Source organism: Paramormyrops kingsleyae, chromosome 22 (assembly GCF_048594095.1).
Source record: "Paramormyrops kingsleyae isolate MSU_618 chromosome 22, PKINGS_0.4, whole genome shotgun sequence".
Taxonomy (NCBI): Eukaryota; Metazoa; Chordata; class Actinopteri; order Osteoglossiformes; family Mormyridae; genus Paramormyrops; species Paramormyrops kingsleyae.
Window position 1 is genome coordinate 11,906,693 of NC_132818.1, and position 16,384 is coordinate 11,923,076.

Sequence of the window (16,384 nt, forward strand, 5' to 3'; positions counted from 1 at the left end):
TTGCTGTTTTTTGTGTGCAACGTTCAACTAATTTGCTGTAACACATTTGAAAGGTATTAAAAGAGCTTTTGTCAGCAGTGTTGAATCAAGCACTTTTGAAGCATGGTGCTGTTCATGCAGGTATAGTTAGGGTGACTGGAGCAGATAAACTGGTTTCCAGAGATGAATAGAAATGAAGAAAATGGATCCTCTACAGTCCTGTTCCTCCCACTCTGAAGCGTGATGAATATCCAGAACAACAGCATTTTCTGTAGCTGCTTATTCATCCTGAAAATGTAGATTTCACCACCTTGAGCTGTTTGCCCCAACCTCTTGTTTTGCATCGGCTCTTTTTAATTACAACTGTTTCTAAGGTGGTTTTCAATTTTTTTTTTTTTTTACTAAAGTAAATTCCATGTTTTTGTTTACTGTAATGTACTTTGTGAAATTGTTTTAGCTAGTTTATTCACATCTCCATGCAGGTTAATGTAAGTACTTCTGGGTGGCTCAGTTGGTCTGCAGGGTTGGGGGACTGACACACTATGTGTGTGGTGTCTGTAGGCTTTTCCTGGGTCACCTAGGTTTTCTCATGACTCAGACATGCACTTGGGTTAATTTGGTGTCTAAAAAGCCCACAATGTGTAGTTTTGCCCTGCGATGCACTGACACCCCCCTCCCCCCACACACACATACACTGTGACTCTGATCTGTATTAGTAGTTAGAAGATCCATTGGTGTAGAGTTTTAGAAATGATCTGACATGCATAGACATGCTAATTCACCACCCCCCACCCTCATTATATACACCAGCCCAGTACCAGGGAGGAGCCCCTTTAAGCTACACGTCAGCCTGCTAAGTTTATGTAAATTTGAGACCCCTGGGTTAAATGCATGGGGTCAACAAGGTACTGAAAACACTTATGTTTACTAACGTTTCATCCATGACATTTTTACACGCTCTCATTAACAAGGTGTCTTCACCCTCAGACCTGTTGTTGACTGTAAACTCTAGACATTAATGGTTGCAGATTCCAGGATAAAAGCTAGAACGGTAGGTTGGGATGTGTTGAGGGTAAAATTAAGTTAGTCCAAGATAAAAGTTTAACAGTAGCAAAGGCGCGTCCACGGAGTGGGAGCTTCACTGGAAGCAATGGCTCTTGGGACAAGCGTGTGCTTTCTGGTGCTGCTGGGTCTGGTCGTTAAGGGTAAGTGATACTTTAGCCACAATAGAAAGAATCACGGTTGAGCTGTGCTGCCTGAATGTTACATGCTTAATAAACTTTAAGTGTGTGCAAGTATCCACCTATGGGTAAATGTCATCTCTGGCATATTTTTATTCATATCTGAACAGATGCCCCATAGGTTGGTTTCTTATTGCTTTCCTTTGCTGCTTTAACACATATTACCTTCCTCTGTTTCAGTTTCAATCGTATTCCCCATATATTTTGGGATCACATATGGTTTTACCATTGGTCCGCTGCCACTGCTACTATTGACACTTTGCTTGTTAAGGTGGTAACTCAAAAACCATTTGACAGCTGTTTTTCAAACTTTGCACATGCATTGTATGTGAGAGGACCTGCAAATGGTTCAATTTTGAGACGGACTAAAAGGGGCAGTTGATACCGTTAAGACAGTAACACAAAAACTAAAACTGCCAGTGATTAAATTTTCAGCAAGATTGCCCCAAAACGGCAGCAACGCTGCTTAGTGAAAGCAGACAACATTTGCCCTTGTGAATGTGATGTCAATGTGTCATGGATTATATGACTGCTTCACAAAAACATTGTGTGGATGAATATCTAGACTGGGGCTCATATCCCGATAACGATATACAGCTCTGGAAGAAATTATGAGAAAATTTGCATCCTTAAATCCTGGTTTAATCCCGGTTCTGCTGGCAGAAGGCTACACTGAGCGGCAGATTGCTTCCAGGCTCAAGGTTTCTAAGAAAGCAGTACACAAGAAGAGGGTGAAGCAGGAGACATTGGGAATGACCAAAAACCAGCCAGGTACAGGGAAGAAGCGACATTCTAATGCCAGCGATGACAGTCAACTTATCTATCAGTGCCTCATGATTTGGAGAATTACATAAAGTTACATTCCGAAAGATTGGGAAACATTAAGTGGTGTGAAGTGCACTTCTAGGACAAGTTCGCAACAGGCTCCTAGGAGCAGGACCGAAGTCCCATAAAGCAAGGAAGAATATCAATAAACTGAAAAATGAGTGAAACTTACAATTATGCTATGCTTTCAATTATTTCCAGTGCTGTATGTCACGACTTAGTACATTTTCTGTAAATTAATGAATTAATAATTAAATATAATGATACTGGTACTCATTCATCTGTGATTATAACTTCTGGGCAAATCTTTAAGAACGTAAAAGAATAAAATATTATTGTAATATAAAACACTTTTCAAAAGTAAATGATTACAGGCACAGTATAAAATATTGTTATATAAAATATCAAATGTAAGACATTGTACTTTCAAGTTTAAACTGTTGCAGCAATATAAGGCTCACAACATAAACATACTAAAAATAACCAAAAATACACCTTCAAGTTTGAATGATAGCATTATATAAAAACTAAAATATAAATTTTAAACAAAAATAAATACAAGGTGAACATAAAATATTGTGCAAAATTCCAAATGTAAACATGAATTTTAATTCATGAAATGCATTTTGTCCACCAAATGGCTTTCTTTCACTTACGAAATGCATTTTGTGCACAAATGAATTGATTTTGTTGACAAAACAAAATTTTGAGAATGAAATGGCTTTCTTTTTATTCACGAAAGCAGATATATTCAGACTTCTGTCCACGAAATGCAATGTGCTGATATCTGTTCTGTGCACAAAATGAAAAGTGCTAGTGGAAGCTACCTTTATACCTGTGATAGACTATGGTGATATGCTGTACATGCATGCGGCCTCCTCCACTTTAAGGAGCCTAGATTCAATGTATCATGCCTCTCTACGTTTTATTTTAAATGCAAAATCCCTCACTCATCATTGCATTTTTTACGACTTAGTTGGTTGGACGTCATTAACCATCCATAGAAAACGGCATTGGTACATGTTTGTTTACAAAGCTTTGCTGGGTAAACTCCCAGAATATCTCAGTACCCTACTCTGCATCAGCTCCAATAGCTACCACTTGCGTGCCTCCTAGTGGTTGCCTTTATATGTCCCCCAGGTCCTGACAGACCTTGGCAAAACAGCATTTTCTCATTACGCACCATGGTCATGGAACAACCTTCAAAAAGTTCTTAAATTGCAAAAACTAATATCTTTAAAGGATTTTAAGATCATCATAAATAGTACAGTGACTGAGGAATGTCAATGTTTTGCCTGAGAAGCCACTGTGCAAAAACAATTGTTCTCCTGTTTTACTGTTTAATGTTTTATTGTCATGTATATGTTTACGTTTTGTATGGCTGCTACCTTGGCCAGGTCTCTCTTGTAAAAGAGATTTTATATCTCAATGGGACTTCCTGGTAAAATAAAGGTAAATAAATAAATAATTAAATAGGACAAAAATCCTTTAATGAGTAGGAGGAAAGTCACAAATGTCACGTGATCCAATAGAGGAAGGGAAGTGACCCAGAAATGTGCAAAACCTCTTTCAGGTGTACAAATCGCTTGATCGGCCTCGGTACGAATTGAACACAAAATCTGCAAATAAGTAATTAATGTGATCCACAAACAAGAAGTGATCCACAAATCTGAAAAACCCTTTTCTAGTGTACAAATCATACTGTATTTTTATGGATATGATTTTATACAAATACAAGTAAAAGATACATATTTTTGGATAGTTAAATATATGGATCATGGTACATATTTGTGGATTGTTTTCTGTGGGTTACAAATAAACTCAATAAAAACTTCCATACAAGTGCCACATCCATTGCTGTCAAGTCTCACATTTTGGCCGGGAAACTACCGTATTTTACCCCTCTTTCCCGCCGTCCTCCCGTATTAGTATTTTCCCGTAAATCTCCCGTATTATAATATCATTAAAAAAAAAAAATTCCTCTGCCTCTCCAAACTGCAGTAGTCTGCAGGTCATTTACAACATTAACCAAGTCATAAATACGGAGGTTAAAATGGCAATACTGTGTGCCAAAAACTAGGGATGTCCAGATCCGATATATATATGTATATATATTCTCATTATTTTTTAACACATCTATAGTTATGCGGTGGCACAGAGTTAGACCTCTTGACTCCACACAGAAACAGCAACGCGTGCGGCATGACATCACTTTGTTGCAGAGACACTATTGGTTAACAGGTGTTCTGACAAAACGTCCTACCTATCAAGCTGTCCTACCCGTTGTTACTGCGCATGCACACAACTCAAAACGGCCATGTTTTCCTGCTAGGAGCACAGGCCGATTTGGAGTCTCAATTGAAGTCATGTTTCAAGTCTTGATTAACTACTTCTAAACTTAGTAGAACACAGAAGCAACTTGAAGTATGTCTGCGGTCTGGAGATATTTATGTTATTTATTACTTGATTGTTCAAGCTACCTCACAGAAGTGCTCTGTTTTTTAACAGAGTTGTTGAATGTTACAATAAGGTGAATTAAATAAAAAATAAGGAACATCCTGTTTCTTCGCTCTTCTTTATTCTTTTTTTTATGTATTATTGAAGTATCGGTTCGGGACTCAGTGTCAGTAGATACTCAAAATCAAATGACTCGGACTCGAGGGCAAAAAAACCTGATCGGAACATCCCTACCAAAAACAACGTTACTTTCACCTTCTGTAACAATTTCAACAATGATACAAAGTCTGCAACAAATCTGTATAATAAGTCATTAGTGAATGCCAAAGAGCCACATGAGTGAACATGAGAAATTAAAAGAAAATGTGTAATGAAAATAAAATGTAAATGACAAGTGGTTATTTTAGATTTCTTGTACGCCTGTCTTAAAATGTAAGGGATACTGGAGCTTGGTTGGGGTGGTGGGATGGCTCGCAGTGGGTGCCGGTGTTCTGACAAAACGTCCTACTTTATCAAAACATCCTACCGTAGTGCTAATCGATAGCCCTAACCCTAACTCTTACCCTAACCCTAACCCCCCAAAAACCCCTAAAAGTCTTACCTTAACCCTAACCCAAACCCCTAAAACCTAACCCTAATCCCAAAACGGTGGAACTGCACATGCGCAGAAAGGCTTGATAGCACGTCTCGATAGGTAGGATGTTTTGTCAGAACACTGGAAAATTTCCATTATTTTCAAATCCAAAACTTGACAGGTATGCCCACATCCCATGTGGTGGCATGTAACATTGTAAACCGTCATCTAAATGATGAAAAAATATTGACAATCTATTTTGTGACACCAAGAAATAAGCAATAGAGCATAATATGAAACGATAGACGTTTTAATTTCATCACCCGATATATATCGTTGTATCGCACAGCGCTAATCTATACCTGATTTCATTTTCACACAAATTGCCTCAAAAATGAAGCAGCAGTGTTGTGTAGCAGCAAAGGAAGGAAATGGCAGCTGTTGGTCTTGTGAACACAGTAACTATAAAAGTATTTATGGATCTTTATCAAAATTTGCAGGCACATTGTAGGAATGACAAACTGGAAATTAACAAAATAGAAGCAGCACCACATAGTTATAGAAAAAAAGGTAGTTTCAGACATTGGATCCTGTCAGCTCGATAACTCAAAAAGTATTTAACAGATCTTTTTCAACCTTTGCACATCATAAGGTTGAACATATGGACCAGATGAAATTTTGAGACAAATCACACCAAAATCGAAGCAGCACTGTACAGTGATATCAAAAAGGAGTCCTAGTAGTCCTAACTGTCCTAGCAGTGCACTTCACACCACTTAATGTTCCCCATGCTTTTTGAAGGTCACTTGAGGTCATCCTCCAATTATGAGGCACTGCCAGATAGGTTGATGGTCATCTCTGGCATTAGAAAGTTGCTTCTGCCCTCTGCCAGGCTTCTTTAAGGTCACTGCCAATGTCCACTTCACTGTGTTCTTGTGTACTGCTGTCTTAGGAACTTTGAGCCTGGAAGCAACCTGCCATTAGGGGTAGCCTTCTGCCAGCAGAACCAGGATTAAACCGGGATTTAAGGATGCAGATTTTTTTTTAAATCTAGAGTGATCTCTTATTTTTTTCCAGAGCTGCATATGTTGTCACGACACCAAAAATTACATCCACAGGGTTGGCAACTCTCACACATCTGGTATAACGCTAACATGCAAGAAATCTTACTGCCAATGCGTATTATTTCACTATAAACCTAAAATTAGCTACATCAGAAGCATTGGGGTAGTTTTCAAACCCTACAGACTATTCACAAGGTAGTGAAACTATTAAATACATACAAATACATGTGCATGGGTGTGCAGACGTGTTTCAAATTGAAAATATCAGTCCAACCAAGTGACCAAAGTTGGCAACCTTGCATCAATACCAATACCATTTTAAGTACTGTGATACTGGTACTGTAACAATACCAATGCAGAAAAAGTAGTAGCCTGTTTGCTATTGTCACAATGTGGTGCAAGAAGGACAATCCGAATGCAGGCTGTGAGCAAGAGAAACCCCTCGCAGGGGAGTTTATGGTGGGAAACAGGCAGGGAAGCACACGCAGACAGAGAACAATGACTGAACAGGGAGCACAGGACTAGGAGACGCTAATATACCTGAATAAGAGAGGAAACCAGGGGATGGACAGAAGCAGGAAGAGGGACTGCAAGGATGACAAGCTGGGCAAACACAGGGACAGGGAGAGGACTGACACATGTAAGGACCACCAGGAAAGGGACAGAGACACCAGTGTGGACCTGGGGGACCTGGATGACAGGACAGGGTGAAAACCAGGGGAAAACCACAACCAGACAGGAGAGAAGGGTGAAGCCTGAGGCAGGAGAGGGAGTGACGTCTGACTGGGGGGTCCGGACGATCCAAGGATGCTGGCTGTTGGTCCCATGGCATGTGTCCTCTTTGGCATCAGTAGATCCGTGGGGCCTGGCGGCACAACGCAGTCAGCACTGCCAGGTGACGTCCTGGGCCTCGTGAGGCCAGGATCGAGACAAGAACTGAGGCAGGAGGCTGGGCAGGGACCAGGATGGGAGCAAGAGGATGTTGAGGGGGCAGCTGGGCCAGGACTGAGGGGCACAGAAGGACCTGCAGAGCAGGAACCAGTGCAGGAACCAGGGCAGGTGCAGGTGGGCTGGCACCACAGGGCAAGGGGGTCCCGTGGGACTTCCAGGCCAGAACCCTTGGACTCCATGGGACCTGTTGGGCAAGAGCAGAGAGATTATATACTGTTCTTGTTGATTGTAAAAAAAGAACATTCAGTTTTTACTCAGTTTTTTTATTGTGCAAAAGAAACATGTCAGTGTAGTTCTGCAGGTAAATCATGATATTGTAGGATAGTGTTGAATAAAGTATTGAATGTTTTTTTAAATTATTCTTGTAATATAATAAGTTCCAAGTTTGAAACAACAACAGAATCATTGCCTTATTTTAGATTATGTGTAGAAAGGTAATCCCAGCATGAAGTCTTGTTTTAGATCTGAGGCTAGCGATCTGTTCTGGCAATTGGAAGGTTGCTGATTCAAAACCCATTAATGCCAGGAGTGATTCTACTCTGTCGGGTCCTTGGGCAAGGCCCTTAACCTGCAATTGCTTCATCCTGAGTATGGCATTGACCTACATCCAGCCCTGTAAGCAGGTCCTCCAACTTCCAGGTAAAACCAAGGGGTTGGTGGCAGGATTGGCAGTCCAGCCACCGGGAAAAAAAATCACTGTTCCATTCCATTTGAACTAGTGTGGTGCTGAGGTACTACCTGCTGCACAGCTGTTCTCAGGCTCTAATTGCTGAGTTTGTCACGTGGTGGATGTGGCAACTTGCTGTAATCAGCACACGCTCCTTACCTGTCCTCTTACGTTCAGGGTAGCACTAACAGAAACATAGGCATTCTATGGTGAAATATTAAACAGTTACAACATTTACTATTTTCAACACGAACACACACATTACATTACATGTACATATTGCACTCTTGCAGCTCATGCATGTCATGCTGTTATTACTGAATAATTAAACCTTACTAACTGGTGGTAACTAGGTCCACTTTTTTGTTTTAAATTGCAGAAAGTACTGCCACGCCACTCATGTCTTAAAAGACTACGATGTGATTGCCTGGAATTGCGTTTGTCTCTGTGATGTGATAGGCTGATGTGTGCTATTAAGTAATGTTCCTTACTGACCAGTTTCTCAAAGTTAGTAGTTTCATGTTTTAAATTTCATATGACAATAAGTCGATATATCGTTTATATTGCCCAGTCCTACAAATGCCAAGTTTGTTAATATTATGAGTTTGTTCCTTTCTTTGAAACATCACGCTAAAACTATTAGTGTATGTCAGTGTAAGTTGGTCCATGTTTAGCCTTTTTCCTGCTCACCTCTCCCCCTCCCAGTGTGTGGCCAAGCTGCTCTCAACACCAGGATAGTGGGAGGTCAGAACACCTCTGTGGGAAGTTGGCCCTGGCAGGCCAGTCTGTACTGGAATGGTTTCCACATGTGTGAAGGATCCCTCATCAACAGTATGTGGGTGCTCACTGCTGCCCACTGCTTCTCCAGGTGAGTTGTGATGTAAAAATTGCTGAAGGATGAACAGTTAAGAAAATAATTATTCAAGATAATTAATCAGTGAAGAAGCAAGTTACGCAAACACATTTAAACTGTAAACAGATGTTCATATTAAAATGGAGTTGCAGTTTAAAAAGAAAAAAGTAGTTTAATGGCATCATGCTATCAGCTAGTAGATCATTTTTAAGAATATGCCATTTTCTATTGTTTATGTTTATACACAATTTACTTCTTTTGGATATCGTTTACCTCTTTTATATATTGTTTACTTAATGTTTGTGATTGCATTGGCCGAAAAGTCACTAACATAATCTTGTTGAGTGTAACGCACTAACAATAAGAGCTTTAGAATTTTTGAATCTAGACTGAGGAGTTGGTTGTAAATACAACATCGAGGCATATTAATAGAACAAAGTCTGCTCCGGGTTAAACAAACTAACCTTCCATTTTAATGTTATAATACTATTAGTGCAAGACATGTATCATAACCCTTGAAATTTTAAGTCAGAAGTGTTTTGCCTATTTTTTCTATTATTATTATTTATTGAAATATTATTATTATTATTATTATTATGAGTGCCCTGCAATAGTAGGCTCCAAATGATAAGCTCCAGATCCCCACGACTCAGCATAGGACAAGTGGGTATAGGAAATGGATGGATGGATGGATGGATAATAAATAATAATACTTAAACTGTATGTTTAAGACCCATTTTCTGACTGGTATAACCTCTCCTTGTTCAAAATATAATTAGGCTAGTGGTTTGAAAACTAAAAAATCCATTAGACAGTTAGCATTATACTGTAGAGTTTACAATTCCTGGCCATTTACTGGGACAAAGCCAACCATTCAGAATACATTTGTGTGGGGTTACCAAGTATTATTATATATTTTTTATTATAGTACTGAAGTGAAAATTACAACGAGAAATATTTCAGGAAGATAAAGGCCATGCATGCTAGGTATTGCTCCTGATTCTTTCATTTGCTGTAGCACAAACACAACTGGCTGGAGTGTGCATCTGGGCCAACAGAATCAGGAAAATGTGAACCCCTCCCACATCATCCTTCATCCACTTTACAACAGTCAGACACACGATAATGACATCGCTCTACTAAAGCTCAATGCCGCTGTGAACTTCACCAACTACATCCAACCCATCTGCCTGGCAGACAATGGCAGCACCTTCTACAGCGGCACTGAGACCTGGGTCACTGGCTGGGGAGATGTTAGCTTGAATGGTATGTGATCATATCTCTATTCTGACATATCAGTTCTGCTACTGATTTCAATAGCTAACATCGCCCTGAATCCTTTTAACCCTTTCAGGCTCAAATTAAGTTTTAGTAACAGGACAGGACAAAGTCCTGCAGTGGTACTTCTGAGTAAAAAAAACTAATAATAAGGTAATAAGGTAGTTAGTTTGTAACTGTTGCAAATCAGCAACGCCTGCCTTGAGAGGGTTAATTCCCTAAATGAAACATTAGATGCCAGTGGTTTACTGAGAGCTGAAGAGTTGGCTTGTGTGATTAATCTTGTGTGATTTATCCGTTCTCCCAGTCAAACCAATGTTTTTTCACCCCAGTCTCTCCACGATCACCTGTGACTCTACAGGAAGTGCAGACCCCTGTAGTAGGAAATGGGATCTGTAGTTGCCTTTATGAAATGGTAAACATCACAATCACAGACAACATGATATGTGCTGGTCTCCTACAAGGAGGGAAGGGCTCATGTCAGGTACAGCAGATTCTCCACAGTCATGTTCAAGGCATGTAACTGAGAGCTGTCCCTGTGCTTACAGGTTTCAGTGTTGGTATATGAAAATTTAATGGATGGTAATTTCTCTATTTGTGATAATGTATTTGCAGGGAGACTCTGGGGGTCCACTGGTGGCCCAGCAGGGCTCTGTCTGGATCCAGGCTGGGGTTGCGAGCTTTGGCTGTGTAGAAACAAACTACCCTGAAGTTTTCACCCGGGTGTCCTATTATGAGGATTGGATCAACTTCACCATCGCCACTGACCAGCCATGCCTTGTCACTTTCCTCTCCAATGGGACAGAGAGCAACAATGGCACCTGCACTGGTGTAACACCAACTCCCACATCCTCCACCCCGTGTGAGTGGCTGATATTTCTCATGCCTAAATCCCATGATGTTATCTTATTCCTTTCCTGTCCTTATTGTTTCCTTCCTAAATTGACTCAAATGATTCTCATCATATTACAGGATTAGGGTTAGAGTTATTATTGCTCATTGTTACTGTAATAATTTAGATAATAGAGATTTGGCCACAGATCATAATGAGGTGGCTTTCCTCATTAGAACAGACCAGTGCATCCTGGGGTTTGTACTGATTCCTTTCCTAATTCTCACCTCCTTCACCTCAGCGGATTCATTTACCTCCAACATCACCTTCAACACCACAGAGAATTCATCTATGCCGACCACCACTGCCCAATGTGAGTGTGTGACGTTTCCCATCTCTAATTTGCCATCGGGTACTTAGGTTATTCTTATTGTGTCTGCTGTGTGATTGCCTTTCTCAGACAGACCTCTGACAGTACAGGAAGCCTTCATGTAACTGTACCAATAGCTCTCTGTCTGACTGGGTAACTACTGGCTAATGTTGTAACTGCATTTCAGAGGCGGAGTCAGTGGTGCTTTAATGCATGGGGTTACCCAGGCTGAAGCCCAGGGGTCTCCGCTAAAAAGGGGCCACAATTAACTTTAATACCTAATTTACCTCCCTCCAAACTTGACACGTATTACTGTCACCACCCCATCCTCCGCCCCAGCTGACAACCACACCATCATAGAAAATAATAGGGGGGCCTCTGATTATGTAAATATAACTGGGTGGAGTAACAGAGTATGACCAGTGTAAATCTCAGCAGACGATCTTGGGTATTGTAGTAATATTCACCTTTGTTCTCCAGCCTCCTTCACCTCAGAGACTTCATCTACCTCCACCACCATTGCCCAACGTGAGTGTCTGACATTCCCATCTTTAATGTCTCATTGGTTCATAGGTTATTCTTACAACAAAGGGAGACTTCACATAACTGTACCAAGTGCCATCTCTCTGATTGGCTGATCACTTGTTAATGTTGTAACTGCGTTTCAGAGGCAGAGTAACAGAGTATGAGCAGCATAGATCTCAGCAGATGATCCTGAGTATTGTATTAATACTCTGCCTTTGTTCCCCCACCTTCTTCATCTCAGCGAATGTATGTGGTTTCGCTCCACTGAATAACGCTGGGAACAGCGAGTTTGTGGAGGCAGGGGTGTGGCCCTGGCAGGTCAGCCTGCACAGGAATGGGGTCCAGGTCTGCGGGGGCACTCTCATAACACAGACATACGTCTTGAGCACAGCAGAGTGTTTCAACAGGTCAGTTCCTCTCGCAACTGACCACCAAGCTCTATATGAATTTCTGTTAGTTTTATGATGTTATTTGTCTACATGTATTCAGATCTCAAACCTTTAGTGATGATCAATCCTTCAGTTCCACATCCTCATGTTTCCATTTTCTGTGCTTCCAATTCATTCAACCTCAGCTCAGTACCCAACAGCCAGTGGACAGTGGTTCTGGGTATGAATGTGTCACTTGGGGTGTCTGACATCGCCCTGAGCAACCTGCCGGGTCCTAACATCGCTTTGCTCCACCTGGCCAAAAGTGTGACCCTGACCGACTACATCCAGCCCGTGTGCCTGGACTTGGATAACATCGTATTCACCAGTGGGGCAAAGTGCTGGGTGACACGATTGAACAGTGATGAGGGTGGAGGTGAGCGTGTCAGTGTGTACCCACATGTCTCACTTTGAAATAGTGTCTTGTGTCACTGAGTATAAAATATTGGAAGTTTATGCAAGTCACAAGAACACCCCCCCCTTTGCAGTCCACCAGCAGGAGACGTCGGTGGAAGACTGTGCGTCCGTCTCACCTGATGACATCTGCACTCCAGCTATAAGCTCACTGACGGTAGGGCCATGAATCTGTTCCTGCCGCTTTCATGCTCATCCTCCTCTGCGCTGACAGTGTCTGCTGCTTCCTTACAGATGTATCTGTGCCTTAGCCCTTCTCTCGCTCCTTCTGCCTCCCTCTCCTCATCACAGGGGTACACAGGGGGGGCACTGGTTTCCCAGAACAGCAGCACCTGGTTCCAGGGTGCAGTGATAATGACAAATAGCTCCAGCTCAAAAACGAGACCACAGCAGGTCTTCATATCGCTGTCCAAGTTCAAGAATTTCCTCGAAGGGAATGTGGGGCCGATGCCACAGCCCAGCAGAGCAGGACAGCACTTCCCTGCCCTCCTCACCCTCTCCCTCTCATTGATGTCACTCTGCGGCCACTGACATCCTCAACTGTTTCTCTCCTCATCAATCAGCACCGTTTCTGTAACATTAAAACCAAATTATAGACTGTATGACAAAAAGTATCTCAATCTAACCGTTTAGTTTCTAAAAGTACCTTTTTGTTTACTCTTTTCAAAATTTACCCTGTCTTTTATCATTTAATTTTGTTTACCATTTTAAAAATTAAAAGTAAATTACTGCCTGTATTAAAATATTTATTAATAATCAAGACAAACTTGACTGAACTAAATCATTTACAATTAAATTTAAACTCATTATGACTGGATATTTAATTGAACAGAAAATTTCTACAAAATTCTGCTTCTCTCATTATCTTACATTACTTTTAGCTTCTGAAATATAAGCAGTCTATGTAATATATATTTTCCAATCAGTTGTCTTTACCACTGTTCGTGTGTAATCATGTGTAGTCAGATATACAATATGATACTACTTTATATGTCAATTAAAAACTTTTAAAAATTTTAAATGACTGTTTTTTTCATATTCTGATTTTTAATTCAGTTTAATTCAGGTCAATATAATTCAGTTTATTTGTATAGTGCATTTCGGCAACATTACATTGTCTCAGAGCACTTTACATCGTCCCTGCCCAAAACCCCCCAGTGAGCAAGGAAAAACTGCCAAGCAAGAAGAAACTTTGGGAGGAACCAGAGTTAAGGGAGGGAGCCCATCCTCTTTGGGCCAGCAGAGGAAGTCCAAAATAAAGACCCGATTTATAAAGTAGAATTCTGAGTAGTCTAGGTATAAACATGGAAGGTCCTGTGGAATTGTGGAAGCTGAGGTCTGGGCAGGTAGGTGAGGAAGGCCATGTCTAAGAATGGAGGGAGCTGTTCATCCTCACTAGCTGAGAGGGATGCCCCAAGGAGATAATGCACCGTTTATCTTTATAATGCACCGTGGGGGACCTGTGTGGAACGACGTTTCAATGCACTGTATACTGTGTGTATTGTTGTATTGACAATAAACCAAATCTTAATCTTAATCTTAATACTGAAAGACAGGATCTGCATTCATGTCCCAGGTGAAGATGAGAAACCTCCGTACCTCCGCCTATCATCCTCAGACAGATGGGCTGGTTGAGCACTACAAATGCATGCTAAAATGGGTAGTTGTGGGTTCTGGTCGCAGTTGGGACATGATATGTCGATTGGGATAAGGGAGGTAGTCGACTCAGCTGGGTGTGAGAATAACTAGCCCAATAGTCAAAATTTTCTGCTCCTCAACTCATTCACCCACAAGTTCCTGTCTTAGTTGTAGGGGCCATACACTGTGTTGGAAAAGGTTGGCCCCATAAACTACAGGGTGCAACAGCTGGGCCAGCATCACATTAACCTGCTCAATGGGTGGGTCAACCGTACAGTAATGGTTTATTATTAAAATAATTAATAAGTATTCTTTATTTTTCAATGTATTTTATTATATAATAATTGCTGTTACTGTCTATCATTGTCTAAATGTATTTTACTACATGTAGCAAAGCTATTAGTTTAACTACATTTTCTAGTGGCTTGCCTGTAGCATCTCTGATTTCTGAATCAAATAACTTTCCAGTAGTTACGTTATTTTCTTGGTCAAGTAACGACGTAGCGTCCATAAAAGCTACAATTTCCAGGACATGTAGCAGAGGTTTCCTCTGCAGTATGATTTTGAAACGCAACAATCAGACAGAAATAAAGCATGTTCATGCGCAACCTCGTACTCTGCTTCCACTGCCTGTCTATCGAAACATGCATGCTTTTCTTAAAGTTTAATTTAAACAAATATGATGTCAAAGTACTTGAAATGTACTTTGGAGCACTTTTTAGAAAGTATATTTTATTTTTAATGTAGTTTAGTGAACTGTAACATTCCACTATAAAAACACACTTTTATTAAATTTACTAAATGTAAACTTATATGTAAAATGTAGTTTTAAAGAGTTTTTGGGCTATTTAATGATTTTTATACAAATTTTAATATGCTTAATTTAACATATGCTTTCAATCAGTTGTAATATTACCAATAAATACAAAAACATACAAATCACACAAAAACGCACAAATCAGTTATATTTTTAGGACGTATTGGTTTATTCAATAGTATAATTCATCAGCATAACAATTTTCTATTAACACAAATAGCTTCAGTTAGCTTTAGTTTGACAGCTCATGCATATTTTGGCCAAGCATTTGCCGCAAACAGGACGCTTGCACGTGTCACAGGTAGTGACAGTTTTGTTGCGTTTACAAGCGACTGTGACTTGACAGCTGACTCTTCTCTCAAGTTGCCCTGTCGGTGATGGTGTTATGACTATTATGTTATTGTTATTATGACTTGGTTATCTAATTCATTTGCATGACATTACGTCAATTGACCCAGTCAGTCTTTCTAGGTATATACTGCTGTAAAATACTAATTTCACCAGCAACTTCATTTGTGTTACCATGTTCTGTTCAAGAATGATAAAAAAATAAAAGTCAGATTTTTGTAGCAAGAACTTCAATGAGAAATAGCAGTGATTTTGTTTGATTTGGGTCAATTGACCCAGTCAGTCTTTCTAGTATTAATCCCTCTCCACATTATTTGGTAGTGGAATAACAAATATTGTTTCTTTGGCCTTTACCATGACACATGTACTTTTCAAAGAATCAGCATGTACTGCAAAAATATCATTTGACTGGGACACCTCATGCAGAAACTTGGATGTGATGTTCAGTTGAAAAAGTCGCTTTCCTTACTTTACTAGGCTTCTTACCACCACACAGCACAGTCTTTTCCATGCGTGATTTTCACTGGCTGGCTCAAAGGCTACAAGGCATAGAACATGGCAAAACGTTCCATCTTGTAATTCAACAACAGAATTATTTCTCTTCTGTAACCTGGTGCCACATTCTGCATGATACAGAGTATCATGGACTAGGAAACGAAAGTATCTAGAGCACTTGTCTACTTGTCTTACACCAATCAACTCTTTAATGGCACAAATGTATGATTCAGGCACACTGTCTGTAGAAGGGGCACCAAAAACTCTGACATTTCCACTTAAGTGTTCTGACCTTTCACTTAAATTGTTGCTATTCTGGATTTCAGAAAAAAGACTCCCGATTTCATCATTTGCATTTTTCAAGCATGTTTCTGCTTTTTTAAAAAGGCTTTTCCACCTAAGAAATATCTTTAGTATTTGTACAGGAACATGCGTAGTTTCATTGAAGTACCTTTTAAGAGTAAGAGCCATTAAATGATTCAAAAGAAAATGTGGAAGTGGCCCACAGTGGACTGGCTGCAATGTGTGTGAGCAAGTGTACATTTAATGAGGCATTCTGAATACCATACAGGACCTCAAACTGTATAACAAACTTTTTCAGTGCCACTTCTGCTACATTTACATCACA

The 16,384-nt window shown here is 40.3% G+C and overlaps 1 protein-coding gene across 1 annotated transcript; it reads left to right on the forward strand.

Annotated features, from left to right (window-relative positions):
• The first annotated feature begins 402 nt into the window (after positions 1 to 402).
• Positions 403 to 13,479, forward strand: LOC111836824 (polyserase-2-like). The gene is made up of 11 exons (XM_023798422.2): positions 403 to 1,184; positions 8,464 to 8,626; positions 9,630 to 9,877; positions 10,222 to 10,373; positions 10,505 to 10,751; positions 11,023 to 11,094; positions 11,572 to 11,619; positions 11,858 to 12,023; positions 12,191 to 12,420; positions 12,533 to 12,615; positions 12,750 to 13,479. Exons 1-11 carry the CDS (start codon positions 1,130 to 1,132, stop codon positions 12,987 to 12,989), a joined length of 1,704 nt encoding a protein of 567 aa, XP_023654190.1. The 5' UTR covers positions 403 to 1,129; the 3' UTR covers positions 12,990 to 13,479.
• Positions 13,480 to 16,384: the final 2,905 nt, after the last annotated feature.

Excerpts from the sequence above, each read along its gene's own strand:
- LOC111836824 (XM_023798422.2), top strand. The coding sequence starts at position 1,130 with ATGGCTCTTGGGACAAGCGTGTGCTTTCTGGTGCTGCTGGGTCTGGTC. Across the intron at positions 1,185-8,463 it reads GCTGGGTCTGGTCGTTAAGG|TGTGTGGCCAAGCTGCTCTC; the intron begins GTAAGTGATACT and ends TCCCCCTCCCAG. Across the intron at positions 11,095-11,571 it reads GCCGACCACCACTGCCCAAT|CCTCCTTCACCTCAGAGACT; the intron begins GTGAGTGTGTGA and ends TTTGTTCTCCAG.